The sequence below is a fragment of the Haliotis rufescens genome, unplaced genomic scaffold (assembly GCF_023055435.1).
Source record: "Haliotis rufescens isolate VD_foot unplaced genomic scaffold, xgHalRufe1.0.p SCAF_8, whole genome shotgun sequence".
NCBI classification, from domain to species: domain Eukaryota; kingdom Metazoa; phylum Mollusca; class Gastropoda; order Lepetellida; family Haliotidae; genus Haliotis; species Haliotis rufescens.
In genome coordinates, this window is record NW_025964372.1 from 45,613,403 (window position 1) to 45,634,824 (window position 21,422).

At 43.6% G+C, this 21,422-nt stretch overlaps 1 protein-coding gene across 1 annotated transcript; it reads right to left on the minus strand.

Annotated features, from left to right (window-relative positions):
• Window positions 1-213: 213 nt before the first annotated feature.
• Window positions 214-14,350, minus strand: LOC124143605. The gene is made up of 4 exons (XM_046512629.2): window positions 13,888-14,350; window positions 4,965-4,997; window positions 2,502-2,664; window positions 214-825 (listed from the first exon to the last, which is right to left on the minus strand). Exons 1-4 carry the CDS (start codon window positions 13,967-13,969, stop codon window positions 669-671), a joined length of 435 nt encoding a protein of 144 aa, XP_046368585.1. The 5' UTR covers window positions 13,970-14,350; the 3' UTR covers window positions 214-668.
• Window positions 14,351-21,422: the final 7,072 nt, after the last annotated feature.

Genomic DNA, 21,422 nt, shown 5'->3' on the forward strand with positions numbered 1-21,422 from the left:
AACGTGATCGGGGCCCAGTCGTCTAAGTTGCCGCTATTCGCTGTGCAAAGTTGCGTCCCTTGGGCACGCCAGAAACCTATGTGTGTGGGTTCGAATCCTGGTTCGCCCCGATTATGGTTCTAGGTTTGTCAGCACCATACCCGTACTCGTTGGTTTCACCGAAATGGTAAACGTCTGAGACCTGCATGACTTCGGGCTTTCCTCCCACATTAAGCTGACACGCCGCGATATAACTGTAATACTGTTAAAAGCGGCGTTAAACCCAACTCACTCACTCACACTCACGCACGTCTAAGGGACGCAACTCTGCGGAGCGAATTGCGGCACCTGATCGACCTCACCAACCATGTTATTAGTCTGTTATTTCAGCAGGCAAAACTAGTTTATAAATTTGAAAAATAAATAGTCATGGTCATGACAGATTAAATATAGCCGTATGAAAATATCGGGTCCTTAACGTTTTTTGAGGTAGTATATAAAGGTTTTATCACTGTTTGAATTGATTTTCTTTCTTTTTTAAATATTTCTACATTTAACTTTAAAACAATATAGCGAAATTAAAATTCAAATCCACAGGCAGACAGCTTAGGTTCATGTTTTAGTGAGGCGCTATGAACGATGATGTCAGCTGAGAATATTTACACACGACATGAGGTTGTATATTGGCATCAAACAGATTTGATAGAATCGTCGTTAACCTTGTCCGATTCTTTGGATTTTTTAGACGACTGAGAACTGCACGATCCGCTCTTGGACAAATGGCCATTGGTCAGTGGTTGGGAGAGCTCAGGAGCTACCGGGGCCGCAGAGGCTAGAGAGTGGACCCTGAAACATAGAGTGAGTGAGTGAGTGAGTGAGCGAGTTGGGTTTTATGTTATTTCACGGCGTGTCATTTTAATCTGGATGAAAGAGACCAAAATGACTCATTCATCGACGTGTACCACGTTGGTGGCGCCCACTTGCACTGGTATGGTGCAGTCAAACCTACATACATAATCAAGGCGAATCGGGAATCGAACCTGTGTCTTTATTTCGCGCATGTTCAGACACATCTAAGAAAGGTTTTAGCCTCTACATATCGATTGACCGTTTAATTTCATGGAATATGAGAGCAAAATCAGCGACATAAAAGACGACATACTGACATAGTTTCTATGTGATATAACCTGAAGCCGTTTCCTTAATTCCGTATTCTAATAAGCCTTTTTGTGAAAAAAATCCAAAAACATATTAAAGCATATCAAAATGTAATGCGTGTTCTGATACCATCTGTGAAAGGTATCTTTCCGACTGATTACGTTGTCGACGGCGTGGAACTATCAACACGGGGAGGACGGTGCGCAGTTGATGACGACATGGGCGTTGGTGTGAGAGGATGTCATTGTGTTTACACAATAAGCCTTTTTGTGAAAAAACAAACAAAACATATTCATGCATATCAAAATGTAATGCGTGTTCTGACACCATCTGTGAAAGGTATCTTTCCGACTGATTACGTTGTCGTCGGCGTGGAACTATCAACACGGGGAGGACGGTGCGCAGTTGATGACGACGTGGGCGTTGGTGTGAGAGGACGTCATTGTGTTTACATCTCGGCAGGTTCGTATAACATTCCACCAGGAGGCACTTACGGTAGTAATTGATACTTCCTAGACGCCTTTCCGGAGGATCCAAAATCCTCGTTTTTATAACATTTTAGCAGACAGACAGACTTTAGGGTTCATTGGTATTTCTGATCATTATATTGAGTGAGAGAGTGAATTTTGTTATGCAAGCGGGCCATTAACATTTCCCGATAACCCCGAGATGACCCTCAGCCCTCATTGTACCTGAACTTGTGATCACCACCAAGGGCAGATCCAGCAGTCCAAGAGAGGGGTCCAAAATATCAATATCCTCTCTGAAATAATTTAAACTGCCTGGACCACCCTCTATGATCACATGCCCCCCTCCATTCACAAAAAGCTGCATTGGCGTTTAGCCCCACCCCCACGCCCCGTCCCCTTTCACCACGCCCCGTTCCCCTCTCACCACGCCCCGTTCCCCGCTCACCACGCCCCGTCTCCTCTCACCACGCCCCTTCACATCACATCACACCCCGTCCCTTCTCACCACGCCTCCTTCCATCTGACCTCGCCCCCTCCCCTCTCACCAAGCCCCGCCCCCGACGCCTATTCCCCTATCACCACGCCCCTCCCCTTTTCACCACGCCCCGTCCCCTCTCACAATGCCCCGCCCCCCACACCCAGTCCCCTCTCACCACACTCCCTCCCCTTTTCACCACGCCCCGCCCCCTCTCACCACGCCCCATCCCCTCTCACCACGCCCTGTCCCCTCTCACAACGCCCCGTCCCCTCTCACCACGCCCTGTCCCCTCTCACCACGCCCCGCCACCTCTCACCACGCCCTGTCCCCTCTCACCACGCCCCGCCACCTCTTACCACGCCCTGTCCCCTCTCACCACGCCCTGTCCCCTCTCACCACGCCCCGCCCCCTCTCACCTGTACAGGTATTCCCTCTGTCTCCAGTAGCCCTTGTCCCTCCGGCTGATCATGTTGACCCTGATCCGGAGGAAGCACATGATGGACATGACGACGACAGGGAAGAGGAAGATGAGGATGATGATGTAGTTGGCGACGGCGGTGGGTTTGTTGAAGTCGGACACTGGAATCAAATCATACAGACAAAATCAGAATGTTTTACTCCGACAAGATGCCTCTCTGCGCGAGGACCTGGCGACCCCATTGAAGGTAATAGCAGGTCACGTCGGGTGAACCCAGGCGAGATTTACTGCCAAATGTAAATGAAGAATGTATTCTTGAGCCAATCAGCTTTCTAAAACGATTCAACTTGATTTCTTTAGAAAATTTCGACTTTAACGCAAAATCCCATATGGAACTAAAATCATCTTTCGATTGTGCTGCCTTTGGGTGAAGATGTCATGGCGCTCAGAAACGACAAGGTTTATAAATTATGCGAAACAATTTAAATGCGCGCCATTTGATATTTACATTCGGGACTGGTCGGTCAAAACATCAAATATGGTGTTGTGAAAGATCAGCTCAATCGTACCGAGAATTAAGAAGCCTTGACGCTGATTGGCTGATTAGAAAGTTCACCTAGACGCGAACTTTGAAGATGTCCTCAGATCTTTGCTCAGAGAGGTATCGTAAAATATCTGATTTTTATTACTTTCATCACACATAAAGCGGAAATAGGCAATCGATGTCTCAGAAATAGTGTTTGTAAATAATACAACCTAAGTAGCTTCTAGGTCTCTGGGGTAGCTTAGTGGTTAAAGCGTTCGCTCGTCACTTCAAAGGCCTAGGTTCGATTCTCCAAATTGGTACAATGTGTGAAACTCAATTTAGGTGTTGTGATATTGCTTGATCAAAGCAGCGTAACCATCCTTACTCAAGTCTCAGGGTATGAATCAATATAATGGCGCGGCCTTTATTACTAACATTCGGGCCTGGTCGGTCAAGAAATTAGATATTCTGTTCTGAATGATTCGCTCACTCGCACGGAGGAATCAGAAGGCTCGATGCTGATTGGATGAAATTTAGGCTTGCAGGATACATGGAGTATAATTTCACTGTTTGCTCTGTTGTAATAGTTTGACTTGACACTGATGAAATCTTGGCCCATCAAAGCTGTTATTTGTAAAATAACTCCGTCCCACAGCGCAATGCCATGCGTACTTGTGAAAAAAGGTGGAAATATAATATTTGTTGGATGGTTAAAATGGGACCTGATTATGCATGTTCCGTGACGTTGAGATTGAAGTAGGTCAACTGGACAGTATTCCAGTTATTTTACGACGTGGCAGCTTAGTGTGGGAGGAAAGCCCCCAGTAATGCAGGTCTGAGGCGGGGTTGGTGTGTGTGTGTGTGTGTGTGTGTGTGTGTGTGTGTGTGTGTGTGTGTGTGTGTGTGTGTGTGTGTGTGTGTTAGTGTTAGTGTGTGTGTGTGTGTGTGTGTGACCCTAAATAATGTTCAAATATATACTTATTTTATTTGGCGAAGGAATGACAATGAAATTACCACTGAATAAGTTGTCCGTATATGTCACACGTACAATAACATGCATTAAACATTAGACACAGAAATATATACAGGAGATCCGATAATGGAGATAATATTTGCATACTGTACACATATTATAACAGAACTACTCTGGATATATCATACACTGCGGACGACTCAGTGATTGTGCTGTGTAGATAGATACACATGAACTGTTTTGACAATACTGTTTTATATTTTCCCTATACCACATTACCTATAACGGCCCCAAAGGTTGGCACACACTTATATTGTCTGAATATATCTTTTTGTCATGTAATTCAATGTGAAAATATACGACAAATAGTGAGTGAATGAGTGTGGTTTTAAGCCGTGTTTAGCAATATTCAAGCAATATCACGGCGGGGGACACCAAAAAATGGACTTCACACATTGTACCCACGTCGGGAATCGAACCTGGGTTTTCGGCGTGACGAGCGAATGCTTTAACTTCTAGGCTAACCCATCGCCCCTGAGAAATAGAAATTGTATTAATTTTATACACTAATAGTTAATTGGTTTATGTCCTCTTTGTATATATTCGTATATATCTTTTTATTTTGATGTCTCTCATAAATTGATGACCGATTGGTTGTGAAGACATTATTTTTCATTTTAATATGATGTATTTATTAAATCAGTCTAAACGTCTATAAATTATTGATTAATTTGGGAGAACCCGCTACTAATAGCCTATGCAATATTCCATCCATATGACGGTGGTCCGTTATCAGACAATCCGGTGATTGACATCATGAGCATCGATCTACGCTATTGGGATGATGACATGCATCAACCAAGTCTGACCGCCCGATCCCGTTAGTCGCCTCTTACGACAAGCATGGGTTGCTGAAGACCAGTTGTTACCCGGATCTTCACGAGGGATTAAGTTATACCTACGTGTAAATGATGACTGATTTCCACGACCATCCCCTGAAAACAAAAACAGATGTGCAGTAAAGTTAATTTTGAATTTTTTAAAATTAAAACAATTAAAATGATGCCACATTTAATTAACTATTTTTTCTTCGACCATAACCTGTATCACATAATATTCTTTTTAAATGTGTAGCTACTTCTACATCAATATCACTTTTCAATGACGAATGTATCCGGTCAACAGAAGTAGTGAATAAACAGTTCACTGTGTGAACTCGAATACTACTATGGCACAGTGTTAAGATATTTGCTCCTTTTCAGGAGGTGGCACGGGTGGCCCAGTCGTCTGAGGTGCCGCGATTCGCTGTGCAGGGTCGCGTCACTTGGGCACGCCAGAAACCTATGATTGTGGGTTCGAATCCCGGTTCGCTCCGATTATGTTTCTAGGTTTGTCAGCACCATACCCGTGCTCATGGGTTTCACCGAAGTGGTAAACGTCTAAGACCTGCATCACTTCGGGCTTTCCTCACACATTAAGCTGACACGCCGTGATATGACTGAAAACTGTTAAAAGCGGCGTTAAACCCAATATATATTAATATATTAATATATATTGTTGCAAGGAACGGAACCGCTGAAGTATTCAACAGTTCCTGTATATCGCCGCCTCCGCACCAGAATCTCGGCACCGATCAATACAGTCCCTCACAGAATACGACCTCCGCTGATGTCAAGTTCCTGACTAGGTCAAACTATCATGATTCCGCCGAGTAAAATGCAAACAACTGTGTGGCTCTGAAATCTCGACCCTGCTTCCGTATAAAGCTTTGATTGTTGCTCTAACGTGTGATACGTTTAGTTTGGATGTTGACGTGGCCTTCGTGATGCATCAGAACAAGTCCCTGGGTGCCCCTGCTTGCTTAGAAAGAACACATGGTCTATGAGGAATTCAGTATTATCGAGTGGAGTAGGTCAGGGGTCTTGACACCATTGATTGAACTGGTTTTGCTTCAACCACGATATGCATAAAGAAACGTCTTAAATAAATCGGTACTTCAATGTGCACACACGGACCTGTTAATCGTGCCAGAATGCAGGGATTAGGCGTTCGAATCCTAAATAGCATTGGTTATGATTCTTAGTTTGTTAGCACCGTGCTGGTGGGTTTCAAAAAGTGGTAAAAGTCTTAGTAAGTGAGTGAGTTGGTTTTAACGCCGCTTTTAACAGTATTCCGGTTACATCACGGCGTGTCAGCTTAATGTGGGAGGAAAGCCCGAAGTGATGCAGGTCTCAGACGTTTACCACTTCGGTGAAACCCACGAGCACGGGTATGGTGCTGACAAACCTAGAAACATAATCGGGGCGGACAGGGATTCGAACCCACAATCATAGGTTCTGGCGATTCGAACCAACGGGTATTCTGGGACGAAAGTCTCTCACCACATTGCGGCACCGTAAACGACTGAGCCATCCTCATTGGCGCACTGTATTATAATGCTGAGAACAAATTACATAGTCACACATGAAAGGCCAATCACAAGACAGCGGAGACTTAAAGACCGTTAAGAAGCTCCATGACTACAGGACACTTCATCGGTAAGAACTACTGTTAATTAAAGACTAATGTATGATGGATGCATGTGGACCGAAGGCTAATGTCGAGTACGTTAGGAACTACTGCTAATTAAAGACTCAGTCAAAGATAGTTAAATATGAAGACGACGGTAATCTGGAATCAGCCAAAGATAGTTAATTAACGAAAGATCAATTGGAAAGAGTTCAAAGATAGAGAACTATGTAATTGGCGGTAACTCGGAAGCAATCTGTTAAAAGATTGTTAAAGAGTCATGAATTGTTTCGAAGATGGTTAAGAAATGATCAAAGAAGATTGTGGACAAGCGATTGAGAAAGTTGTTGAAATATTTGTGTACCTAGTTATTTCATTTATTCAATTCATGTTAACTTTAACAATATATCCAAACAATATATATCAATAATATATTTAATGGACATTGTTTAATCGCAATGAAATAAAATGGTATCAGTAATAAACAACAAACAGGTTTTGTTTCACTCGCTCAAGATCTATACAAGAGCCGTAGTCAGAAAGTGAATAACAATTTCTGGTTTTTATCAAGATATCCGAAGTACCAGTGCCTGGAAGAGCCTTGTCCAAACGCTGGATAATTTACTTGACCCATCGTAAAGACACAGATGTCCCACCTAATTTACAAGGACGTGGATAAGCACTTTGGATCGATAGGGTTAATTATTTAGACGCGTGAAGGGGAAGCTTGAAGATCGGCACGACGTTTTCTCAAAGGGTGGCTGTACCATGTAGATGGATGAATTATTTGTATCGTTGAAAGGCTGTGGTAGGAGTAATGTTGGAGGCTGTATGATCACATTACCTGTCATATTCTCCCGAAGAGACGGAATAATTATTCCTGTTAACATGGACTTCTGTATGTTTAACGTTCGTCAGACAGCCCCCGCCGCTACAGCATATCAAAATGTGATGGTGTATAATAAGGGATATTATGGAAATTAGATAGTGTTTCAGCTACCACTACAACATTAAGACGTCGAAATATTTGTTTTAAGAAAGACACCTTGCATCAATGTACTTTTTTTGGTGGCAGGCAATTTCTGTTTTTCAACAGACTGAAGCATATTCTCTGGGGCGATATAATTTTTTTCGACATCCCCCCCCCCCCCGATCAGCCGGGCGAAAAGGACGAAAAACAAGGGGGCTTTGTAATATTGTCAGTGTTAATATAAGAAATGTAGATGGCCCCATTATAGCTAGAACTCAGCAAGCTCGCTGTGCATTTCAGACTTATTCACTTGCTCAAACCATTTGAACAATTCTTTCTTTATACAATTGGGGGCACGGGTGGCCAAGTCGTCTAAGGCGCCGCGATTCGCTGTGCAGAGTTGCGTCCCTTGGACATGCCAGAAACCTATGATTGTGGGTTCGAATCCCGGTTCGCCCTGATTATGTTTCTAGGTTTGTCAGCACCATACCCGTGCTCGTGGGTTTCACCGAAGTGGTAAACGTCTGAGACCTGCATCACTTCGGGCTTTCCTCCAACATTAAGCTGACACGCCGTGATCTAACTGGAATACTGTTAAAAGCGGCGTTAAACCCAACTCACTCTCTCTTTATACAATTGTGATCAGGGTGTTTATTTCATCTACTTCCAAGGGTATGTTAACACTGAAAGAGAAAGAGAATGAAAATACATTGTTAATATACAAATTTCAAATTTGTGAACTGTTTTCCAGCGAAAAGGAAAGAACCCAAGCGTTGCTGCATCAAGTACTTCAACGTATCCAAACACACGTCACATACGTATTGCAGAGTGTGAATATTCGCAGAATAGCTGCCAACATAATTATCGGCACAATAACACTAAGTATGAATAATTGATGTCGTATGACCTTACACAATTAGATAACTTACTTACTAAATAAGTAGATCCTAAATACACTCTGTGTGACAACATGTCGATCGTTAAATGTCACTGGCGGTCCAGTTACAGCATGTACGCTGTGAGAATGTCATGCATATTTGGGATTGTTAACGGTACTCATGGCTACTGACAGCCAACTTTCATATTAATAATGATTATACACCATAGACTTTATTCCATATTTCTACATAGTACTGTTCATGGGACCCGGATAGGACAAGGTATTATTGGTCGTAAGAGGATCCTTAATTCAGTCTACTTGGTTGAATGCTGTCGTACCACAAACGCATGCTCATAATATCAACTCCGAGTTTGTCTGGTCCAGCCTCGACTCGTCCGCCATGATGTAGCTAGAATGTTGCAGACATCAGCGTTAAACAAGAAATACACTCATACTGTTCACTGGCCTCATCCCATTATGACATGTTTCTGACTGATGTACAACGCACGATGGACACATATAAACCAATCAAGGCTCTCTTCTTGTAAGAACCGCCCACTCAGTTTAAAACAGCGCCATGAAATGAATAATTCGCATTTCCTCACTCACTCACTCAGACACGCACTTCACTCACTCACTCACTCACTCACTCACCCAGCCTTTATTCTTCATCTCGTATCACTCTGATGTCAACGTAAAGGAGTAAGACTGAGGCGATATCACCTAGGGTACCACAGATATAAGGGTAGAACTACCGAGTGTATAAAACATGTGGAGGTAGAGCTACCCGAATACAAAAAATGTGAAGGTAGAACTACCCGGGGTATCTGGTGAGGTGAGGTAAGGTAACATGGCATGTAACGTCGCGTTCGAGATGATTGAACATTTTTGCGACGTGCAAGCATGTTCGAACTAATTCTGATTTTTTTAGTCCTTACCCACTGAGATACCATGTCGCAGTTTACCATGGATACCCGACTCAGACACAGTATATTGACTCCGAGACGACCAGTCATTCTATCCCCTGAATGCAGACCGCCAGGCAGGGCAACAACAAGTACCATATTTTAAGTCTTAAAGTATATCGCGACCGGGGATGGAACCACCGACCCTCCGTTCTCCGGGTAGATGCTGATGCTTTATCCACTAAACTACGGAGTAGGTCCCGAGATTATCAAAATTATGGAGGTAAATTAGATCTATCTGGGGTAGTTAAGAGATGAAGGTAAAACTACCCAGTGTATAAACAGTGAGTGAGTGAGCGTTGTTTTACGCCGCATTTAGCAATATTCAAGCAATATCACGACAGGGGACACCACAAATGGGCTTCACACATTGTACCCATATGGGAAATCGAACCCGGGTCTTCGGCTTGACGAGCGAACACTTTAACCACTAGGCTACCCAATCGCCCCGAGTGTATAAATAGATATGGTTGTCAAGCTACCCAGGATACCACAGACAAGACGAAACTACCCAGGGTACAACAGCAAGGATGAAGAGGCCGTATCTGTGTCTCCTAGTAACCACGTAACTGCCACCAGTCGTATTTGGCCTGTGAGAATAGCACTATCCACAAAAGCCTACCTCAACACTGACGGTCAATCTCATTAATAGAGAAGCCAAACTAATTCTGCGAAATACACCGCTGTCTTTGAGAATCATTGAACCGACTGTGAGCAAAGCTGGAAACAGACGAGCTTTGCTCTGCAACTAAGCTGGTGTAATCACCCTGAGTATTGGCCCCCGAGACAGGCAAGCCACATCGCACCATTCACAAAAGGAACATGGACGCCCGCCGCTACTCGTGACTTTCAGGATTTTTACTTCTGTCCTATATTCAATTTTTGTCCCCGACCTTGCGTGTCTGGAATGTAGGCCATGATTCTGTTAGAGTCAGTCGGCGGTATGTGCTGTTTCCACTCTGCGTGGATGAAGAGATCAACTAGATTGTCGTGCTGTCGATCAGATGCCAACCCTGTGGTTGGCCTCTTCATCACATTGAGCAGGATTATTGGAATTAGTTAAGCATCGGTTTGAAGTCGTGTGATGTCAACATCGTGTTATTTATGAAACAAATTCAGACTTGAGGTGCACATGTGAAAGTTACCAGGATCTGTGAACGTTTCTTTTACGTTGTCACAACGTTGTATGAGTGAGTGAGTTGGGTTTAACGCCGTTTTTAACAGTATTCCAGTTATATCACGGCGTGTCAGCTTAATGTGGGAGGAAAGTCCCAAGTGATGCAGGTCTCAGACGTTTACCACTTCGGTGAAACCCTCGAGCACGGGTATGGTGCTGACAAACCTAGAAACATAATCGGGGCGAACCGGGATTCGAACCCACAATCATAGGTTTCTGGCGTGCCCAAGGGACGCAACTCTGCACCACTGGGCCACCCGTGCCCCCAACGTTGTATGAACGTTATCAGTATGTGTGAACGTCTCCATAACGTTGTCGCGTCGTTATATGAATGTTATCAAGATGTGTGGACCTCTATTACGCTGTCAAAACGTTGTATGAACGTTATCCGATTGTGTGAATGTCTCTATTACGGTGTTACAACGTTGTATGAACGTTATCCGATTGTGTGAATGTCTCTATTACGGTGTTACAACGTTGTATGAACGTTATCCGATTGTGTGAATGTCTCTATTACGGTGTTACAAAGTTGTACGAACGTTATCCGGTTATTGACGTTTCTATTACGTTGTCACAACGTTGTGTGAACGTTACCCGGTTGTAAACGTTTTCCGGAACGTTGTCAAATGCTACGTTGTATCTTCATGTATCTTCCATGAGCTGAATATGTTCATCTGGATATTATGTCTGTTAATTGTTTATCGACACCCCCAACGCTATGGGATATGATGGCCCGGGCCGAGTCCCAGAGCCTGACCGCCAAAACCATTTAGTCGCTCTCACCACAAGCATGGGTGCTGCGCATTTTCAACTGATTTGTTCTGTTTGTTTGCTTAACAAACAAATTGTTTAACGCCGCACTCAGTAATATTCAAACTCTATGACGTTGGCCTGTGAGCAATAGAGTCTGGATCAAGGGATTGACATCAAGAACAACGATCCATGTTGTTGGGGTACCAAGTCACCGAGCTTGACCATTCGCCTCTTACCATCACATACGTTTATTAGTTTTCTTTTCGTTGCGCTGCATTCGGTACACGGTCATCTTTCAATTGAATGAGAGACCGGTCCAATGGCGGCGACACTACGGTTCAAACAGTTTAGCCCTTAATTTATGAAGATTCATGCTCATGAGAGTAGGAACCAACACACGTGACGATCAGGGGTAGAATAGGTCTTCAGCAACCCATGCTTGTCGTAAAAGTCGACTATGCCTATCGCAAGAGGGGACTAACGGGATCGGGTGGTCAGGCTCGTTGACTTGGTTGATTCATGTCATCGACATCCAACTGCGTTGATCGATGCTCATGACGTCAAACACTGTATTGTCTGGTCTAGAGTCAATTATTTACAGACCGACGTCATATCGCAGGAATATTGTTGAGTGCGGCGTTAAACAAACAAACAAACAAACAAACATAAATAAATTCGCTAGTGGACTTCACTAAACCCGGCGATTATGGAACACTATATTTGCTGGCAGATGACAGTCGATGCAGCAAACATATATGTCAGGGGTTCACTTAATATCATCTGTATTGATTTCCGTTCTAGAAACAATCTTTATCTTATATGTTCATGAATAAAACAAATAACATTGGCTATTGTGGACCCGCGATGCCATCCAAAATGGAATATCATATTAAGTCAATGTCATTTACGAGGGATTTCAAATTACGATCATATTACTCATCGATGGTATTTTATGTATATTGTTACTGATTTAACATTAATCCCCGACACAAAATCCACTTACGAAAAAGCCCTTGAGACAATAACCCCAGACACATTAATCCTTGACATAATCCCGACACAATTAGCTTGACACATTAACTCCCGACACAATAGCCCTTGTGACAACAAGCCCCGACACAACAGGCCTTGACATATAACCGCGAACGTAATTATCCTTGACATGACACAATAACTTTCACCCGACACAATATTCCTTGAGTCAATTGGACCCAACACAATATCCCTTGACAGAATAACCCCCGGAACAATAATCCTTGACGTGAAAACCTTGACACAACAACGCCTTGACACCAATAGTCCTTGACACAATCACCTCAAACACAATAGCCCTTGACATTACAACCCCGACACAATAGCCCTTAACATTACAACCCCGACACAATAGCTCTTGACATTGCAACCCCGACACAATAGCTCTTGACATCACAAACCCGCCACATTAGCCCTTGACATAACAAACCTTGACACAATAACCCTTCACGTTACAACCCCGACACAATAAGCCTTGACATTACATTCCCGACACAATAACCCTTCACGTTAGAACCCCGACGAAATAGCTCTTGACATTGCAACCCCGACACAATTAGGAGATAAATATTTCGTTTTGTAAGAAACACAAACCCGCCACAATAGCCCTTGAGATAACAACTCCCGACACAATAGCCTTAGTGTTTACAACCCCGACACAATAGCCCTTGACTACTCCCGACTTAATAGCCCTAGAGATTGCAACCCCGACACAATAGCCCTTGACTACTCCCGACACAATAGCTCTTGACATTACAACCCAGACACAATAGCCCTTGAGATAACAACTCCCGACACAATAAGCCTTGGCATTGCAACCCCGACACAATAGCCCTTAACATTACAAACCCCGACACAGTAGCCCTTAACATTACAACCCCGACACAATAGCTCTTGACATTGCAACCCCGACACAATAGCCCTTGACATTACAACTCCCGACACAATAGCCCTTGACACAATCACTTCCAACACAATAGCCTTGAAAAACATTACAACCCCGACACAATAAGCTTTTACATTACAAACCCCGACACAATAGCTCTTGACTACTCCCGACACAATAGCTCTTGACATCGCAACCCCGACACAATATAGCCCTTGACATTACAACCCCGACACAGTAGCTCTTAACATTACAACCCCGACACAATAGCTCTTGACTACTCCCGACACAATAGCTCTTGACATTACAACCCCGACACAGTAGCTCTTAACATTACAACACCGACACAATAACCCTTCACGTTACAACCCCGACACAATAGGTCTTGACATTGCAACCCCGACACAATATAGTAATTGACATTACAACCCCGACACAATAGCTCTTGACATTGCAACCCCGACACAATAGCCCTTGAGATTACAGCCCCGACACAATAACCCTTGACATTACAAACCCTTACAGAGTGTCCATTCTACCGAGGTTTCACTGTATACAAAAACAATAATGGTTCTTTGTAACATTTATATTAAGGAACATGATACTGACACTGACCTTGAGTTGGTTTGATTTAGGCATATCTCCTTACACTTACGCAACAGAACTATCTTGATAAACATGAAGCTAAATCATATCAGTTAGATATTCACTTACCGCTTTTTCCGTTTATAAATCCGAGAATATCCAAGTACGCCACTGTCAAGTTCGCGTTCCACGACGACGAGTTGACACTCATGGTACTGGCACCCTTATTGAAGGAGCACAAATCTAAACACAACCGTCACATTTCCCTTTTCCCAGTCACCCGCCAGTCCCAACACCAAGCATAATCTGCCATTGGTACAAACACTCCAGACAACCTACCACTACAACCTGTTCGCCTGGTACTCCTGCAGACCACAGTGATCAAGTGCTGAGAGAAGCCTGGCTGGCGGAGGAGATCTGTCGCCTTCTCTACCGCAATGTTTCCCAGCCTATCAACTTACCGGCTCTCTACAAGCAAATGTTCTGTTGAGTCAATTATCTCGTTTGGACCCAGGATTGATTTTCCGAGTATTATGAGCTGGGGGAGAAGTGTAAGGACATCGGAGAGAAACAATTAGCAGCTACAGATGTATGTGCTGGCGACAGTAGCCGAGTATTGCCGAGTCACCGGTCTGTCGCAGATTGTCACCGGGGGGTTCCGCGGGGTGATGAAACCTATAGAGATTGTTACTTACAGGACGGTAATCATGGCACTAATCAATGTTACTATAATTGTAACTATTTCTTCAATGATAGACTTGCACAAGTCTCTAAGGCAATATTTATTAGTTTAAATCATAATTTCGAGATTATGTAAATAATACGAACAAGTTTTCCCTATAAGAGACTGGAGTCATAACTATCCACACATGTAGACTTGCCTAGAATTACTACACATCCATGACTTTCTCTAGTTCAGCCTTGGAGCAAGGCTAGTTCAATGACAGCAGCCAATGTTGCTGATGCTACTTCCACTGTAACTACCGTTTCAACGTTAGATGCTACGACGGTCACTACAAGTTTCTATTGCTTCAGCTAAAGGGGGGCACGGGTGGCCCAGTTGTCTATGGCGACGCAATTCGCTGTGCAGAGCTGCATCCTTGGGACACGCAAAACACTTATGAGTTTGGGTTCGAATCGAATGGGTTGAGTTTCACCAAAGTTAAACTTCGGGCTTCCCTCCCACATTAAGCTGACACGCCGCGATATAACGGGAATACTGTTCAAAGCGGCGTTAAACCCAATTCACTCACTCACTCAAAGCTGTCACATTTGCAGTGGTTGTGTGCAGCTACTGTTTGTGTCAAGGTTGCTTTGTTTACTAAAATGTCAGCTGCTTCGATCAAACCTACTGAAATCTGTTCCGATATAGCTTCGTCGCGATATGGCTGAAGTATTTCCGATGTGACATTAAATTTTAAGTCACTCTGATACAGCTACTGTATAACTTTCTGATATATTAGTAACAGCAACAACTTTCAGTAAAGCTGGTTTGGTTTCTACTATAGCTACTGTTTCTGTCAAAGCTGCTGCGGTTACTGCTAATTTAGCTACTGTTTCTGTCAAAGTGGTAGGCGACCCGTGAAGATCCGGTGTAAAATAGGTCTTCAGCAACCCAGCTTGCCGTAAAAGGTGACTATGCTTGTCGTAAAAGGCGACTAACGGGATCGGGTGGTCAGGCTCACTGACTTGGATGATGCATGTCATCGTATCCCAATTGCGTGGATCGATGCTCATGATGTCAATCACTGGATTGTCTGGTCCAGACACGAGTATTTACAGACCGCCGTCATATAGCTGGAATATTGCTGCGTGCGGCGTTAAACAACAAACAAACAAACCAAAAAGTGATTGGCAATGCCTCTGCAAAGACGTCAAAGCTGTAGCTACTACTCCTGTATGATAATCATTAAGCGGGGCGGTCGGGTAGCCTAGTGGTTAAAGCGTTCGCTCGTAACGCCGAAGACTCGGGTTCGATATCCGACATCGGTACAGTGTGTTAAGCCCATTGCTGGTGTCCCCCGCCGTGATATTGCTGGAATATTGCTAAAAACGGCGTAAAACCATACTCACTCACTCACTCACTGATCATTATGCTGTTACCCCACTGTGGTAATAACTATGCTGATACTCCACTATAGTGATAACTTCTGCGTTCAAAACTCTCACGAAACCGTGACGTTGGAACAGTGACAACATACGACTTAGAAGGCAACGGAATCTTCAAGGTAATGAACATTACAGTAACCATGGTTATTACATAATGCGGCAACTGATGGTAACAGAGGTGAGGGACAAAAGTAGATCTAATCGAAGATCTTGCATGATTCAATGACACTGCGGTCGAGTGATTGAGTATTGAGTATCGGTGACAGATGTAAGCTGTATTGAATATATGGGGAAAACAATGAGTCATTTTGTCATATTAACTGAGACATATTATGTTTTTTAATACCAAGGAAGAAAAAAAAAAAATGTTTCCAAAACTCAAAATTTAAACTAGTATCATGACACATAATTCAGCTCATTTTAAATGAATTCATCTAATATATTAATAATTTATTTCGCCCATGGGTTGCGTTTGCTGAGAACTCTATTTAAAAACTCAAACCATGTATGTATAAATACAACTGATTTTATCTTAATTTAACTTATTTGTAGACTGATTAAAACATCCCCCCAAGGACCACACACACACACACACACACACGCACGCACGCACACACACACGCACGCACACACACACACGCACGCACGCACGCACGCACGCACGCACGCACGCGCACGCACGCACACGCACGCACGCACGCACGCGCACGCACGCATGCACGCACACACACACACACTTTTTGACTACTGATGACGTATCTGCGTTTACCCAATGACGATGTGAACTCGTAGGAACCCATGCACAGATCACCCAATATTGATACATCATGGAAAGTTGACGCAATTTCTCGTTTCTCTGAACATTCAAATCTGGTTAATTTGGTTAATACCATCGGCAATATGTTCTCGGCCGAACATGTGTTCATGGTGTTGGGTAGATATCCCCAGAACATGGAATCAGTGTGAATTGGAATTGCATTCTCACCTCCCCGGGAAGTATACCACCAAAGTTGTGAGATTTTGGATTTACATTGCCATCTGAACCTACCGGGTACCCGTTCGCTGTTTCGTCAACATAGGCACATTTCGAAATAAAAAGCTTAAGTGGACACCGTATTTATCACTGAATCTCATTTGGCTGCACCCTGGAGCGAATAGGATGGTTTTATGCTGCTTTAGCAATATTCCAGCAGGATCAAGGCGGGTGACACACAAATTGGTTTCACATTGTACATGGGAAATCGAAAACGTGTGTGTGTGTGTGTGTGTGTGTGTGTGTGTGTGTGTGTGTGTGTGTGGCTGCTTGTACTAGTCCGGATTGATGCCTTATAGTGCTAGCACACTGAGATACCATGCCGCAGCTTAACATGAATACCCCACTCAGACACAGTATACTGACTCCGAGCCGACCAGTCCTTGTTTTAGCCCCTGAATGCCGAGAGCCAGACAGGGTAAGGGGCAGTAGTAAACCTTACATGGTTGTCAGCTTGCATTTGTTCAAATCAAAGTGTACACCTAATATCATCCCTAATTGGAGTGAGTGAGTAAGGTCTTGCGCCGCTTTTAGCAATATTCCAGCAATATCACGGCGGGGGACACCAGAAATGGGCTTCACACATTGTACCCATGTCGGGATTCAAACCCGGATCTTCGGCGTGACGAATGAACGCTTTAACCACTAGGCTACCCCACCGCCCCATATAACTAATCGGAAAGCACAGGATGGAGGGATACGGTTTACATGGAATGACTGAAATATCACTACGCCATTGCTGCCCGAGGTGGGTAACGGAAGTACTCTATAATTACGCGCGTCCCGGTGTGCTGAGAAAGGTCCTTTTAATACATTAGTAGAAGGAGGGTTATGAAGGACATTCACATAACATTTATTTGTCCATTATGTTCATCAAAATGAGACAACTATTGTCACTGCGTCTGTTGTACGTGTCCATTGTAAATTTATTACCTTCGATCAAACTGCAATACAAGGCATAATGTGTGTCAGCATCGATTTGTTTTATGGCCTCGATATAACTGACTGTTTTGTATGACGAATATGTTGCCATCGACTGCACGCACCATTGTCGACTATCCAGTGAATCTGACTCCTCCATCGTGTTAAAGACGCGGACAAATCAACTTCTTAAGGTTTTCGTATTTCGATTTGATACACAGTAATATGGTTTCTCGTTAATCCGAAAACCCCCCTTTCCGGGCACTTGCTACTGGAACAGCTTCCATGTTTACAAAGTTACTGTTACTAGTCAAACTTGTCTTAAATAACGACACAGACTTGAAACTTAACATATTTTTATTTAAGAGATCGATTAAAGAGCTGTTGGAAAAGCTTACATCAAATGAATACTCAAACTCATCTCCAACAGCAACTGAATTACGTTACCTCATGATCATGTCCGGATTATTTGTTAATCCGGACGATTTCACTGAGGACGGTGCTTTACGGATTGACGGGGTTAAACTGTATATGATATGGTTGTGCAGCCAGTGTGTTGAAGGACAAGGCCGACGATCACTTATTCATATCACATATTTATCTATAAAACAAGATCACAAAGTAGACACAATTTATGGATAATAACTTCTATATTTTACTGTGATGGCGACGTTTCGGTATAGATCTTTACACCGTTGTTTGACGACGGTATAAGGATCTAAGGATTTAAGGATCTGTGGTATAAGGATCTATACCGAAACGTCGCCATTGCAGTAAAACAAGCAGTTGTTATCCATACAGTGTGTCTACTTTATCATCCGTCAACTAGCGTCCGCCCGGAGAGCGGAAGGTCCAGGGTTCGATCCCGGGCCGCGTCATACAAAAAGACGTTAAAAGATTGTACTTGTTGTTACCCTGTCTGGCGCTCGGCATTAAGGGGCTAAAACAAGGACTGGTCGGCTCGGAGTCAGTATACTGTGTCTGAGTGGGGTATTCATGTTAAACTGCGGCATGGTATCTCAGTGAGCTAGCACTATAAATCGGCATCAGTCCGGACTAGTACAAGCAGCCACACACACACACATACACGTGCATGCACGTCGCTATATAAGTGCAATAATCTTGGACGCGACGTTAAACCCAATTTCACCTCACCTCATCCGTCAACTAATAGTTATGCCTATCAAACACCTGAAAACAATCGCTTCAATCTGATACAGTTAAGTCAACGGTCGTATATGGGTAACATTGTTATTTACGGTTAATTAAGAATATTTTTTGCGTTTATGGAGGTATGCAGTAGGCAGTGAGTACTCCAGTTTTCGCGGTTTTACTTTACAAAATGCAAAACATATTGAAGTCAGTTATAATAAATTAGTCATCATACATAACTTCACAGACTGCTTACCCAATCTTTAACACAGCGCTGTTGACAACAGTACGAAATCAGTGACATCATACAGGGCAAAAGTGCAACACAAGCCCCGCCCACCCTATTATTAGCCAATCAGGAAGCAGTACTTAGACCGATAGTGGGCGTGGCTTATTTGGTTTCGGTTTATGGAAACATAAGCGCAAAAATTGCTTTGTTGGCCAATCAATGCCATGGAAACAATTGTAACTAAGATCCGGAGAAGAATAGGTCTTCAGCTATATTCTTGTCGTGAGAGGCGACTGACGGGATGGGGTGGTCAAGCTCGCTGACTTGGTTGATGGAGAAATTTATTGCTATATAAAAAAGATGACAAAAATAACTTTAACAAATAATGGTCACTTTCATACTCAGCATTTGATCCTTAGCTCTCTGTTGATAGAAGCTATGTTTGAATCTGATTGTGTGAGAATACTTTCACTGGCGAGGCATGACCTGGTTTACTTTTTATGGCGATGTGAAAAACATCTTTTATTCGAAATAACTCATCTCAAGAATCGTCTGAACGATGTAACCGTGCACTCCTGGCATATCCCCTATCGACATTGCTGTCCGCATGTCTCGATCCACGAAAGGATGGCACATACTCGATGTTCCCAGGCCCTCGAGTTAACAAGGTTGTTGTGTGTATATCACCCGCCATGGAATATAAGTCAAATCAGAGACAGCCTTTAATAAGACGATGTTGCCTGATGTCATCTTTCCAAGATATATTCATTCGGCTCGGCCATTGTAACCAGTCCATCCATATTGTAGCTATTGAGACAGACACGGGGTATTGGAAGTCTGTTCTGTGGTACCTTCAAAAGAGCTCATGAAGTATATCGATATGACAGAGCTGTTCCATGTTCCAAAGGCTACGGCCTGGGTGCCGTTGTACAAAACAACTTTAGCGCTACGACTGTCGTAAGCCGATGTTAAGGTAATGGGCGTTACGATCACCTCAGCGCTAAGATCGCTTTGTAGAACGGCACCAAGTTCTACGATGGCTGACGCTACTGTGATCACAACGTGAATTAGCGCACAGATGCCGCGACATATGTACGTGATATTGTTCTCGCAGTCTGCAGAGAGTGGATATATGAAGTGTCTCTTCAAATATCTGTCCTTAACCCAAATGCGATAAAAGTGTTTGTGAGTGTGTGTGTGTGTGTGTGTGTGTGTGTGTGTGTCTGTGTGTGTATGTGCGTGCGCGCGCGTCTGTGTGTATATGTCTGTGTGAGTGTGTGTGTATGTCTGTGTGTGAGTGTGTGTGCGTCTGTCTGTGTGTGTGAGTGTGTCTGTGTATGTGAGTGTCTGTCTGTGTGTGCGTGTATGTGCGTCTCTGTGTGTGTGTGTGTCATTGTGGGTGTGCTTCTGTCTCTGTGTGTGTATGTGTCTATGTGTGCGAGTGTGTGCGTGAGTGCGTGCGTGCGTGCGTGCGTGCGTGCGTGCGTGTGTGCGTGTCAGTGTAATATGGACGTTGTGTGTAATGGCCATTTTGCCACTATGGAGAAACACGGATATGATGCTAGCAGATCAAAGATCATAAACAATGTACATTGTTTTTTATCAACCACAAAGAATCACATACTCGTCATATTCCAACTGTTCTACATATGTTTATGTTACCGAAAGACAAACCACGTTACGGGGCACCCTTACACAACAAGAATTTCGCTTTCATCTGACACTTATTTTTCTTGGAGCCGCTTTTACCCACAAGACCAACCCCGCGACGACCACCGACTGACTGATTTATAATAAGCTTAGTACAACTCATATGATTTAAACACGTCGAAGAATCCCCACGTGAACACGACGAACCAGTGCCACAGTGACAACAGCCATACAGCTGGACTATTGTTGAGTGCGGCCTTAATCAACAAACAAAACACTACAGTCACTATCAGTACACTGCAATCCCTGTCTTGTTACTCAGAGTCTCGCCGTCGACAGCTTGTTGACTCTGCGACGGACTATGTCAGAACTAGCTCTACTGTATTACTTATAGATACCAATGTCAGATCAATAAACGACAATGTCTTTGCTTAAATCGTTGCTGCCATCACTGACCATTGGGTTTCACTGTATACTGCAAACGAGACCAGTCCAGCTTGTCCGCTGTCCGGTACAAGTGATATTTCTATCGGTCGTGCAGATGAATATTGCTATGGTAACGTAACTAAA

What these genes read in the sequence shown, in the direction of transcription:
- LOC124143605 (XM_046512629.2), bottom strand. Translation starts at nt 13,969, where the DNA reads ATGAGTGTCAACTCGTCGTCGTGGAACGCGAACTTGACAGTGGCGTAC. An exon ending in AAATCAGTCATCATTTACAC is followed by an intron (nt 2,665 to 4,964) that starts GTAGGTATAACT and finishes ATTTGATTCCAG; the next exon opens with TGTCCGACTTCAACAAACCC. An exon ending in CAGAGGGAATACCTGTACAG is followed by an intron (nt 826 to 2,501) that starts GTGAGAGGGGGC and finishes TCTATGTTTCAG; the next exon opens with GGTCCACTCTCTAGCCTCTG.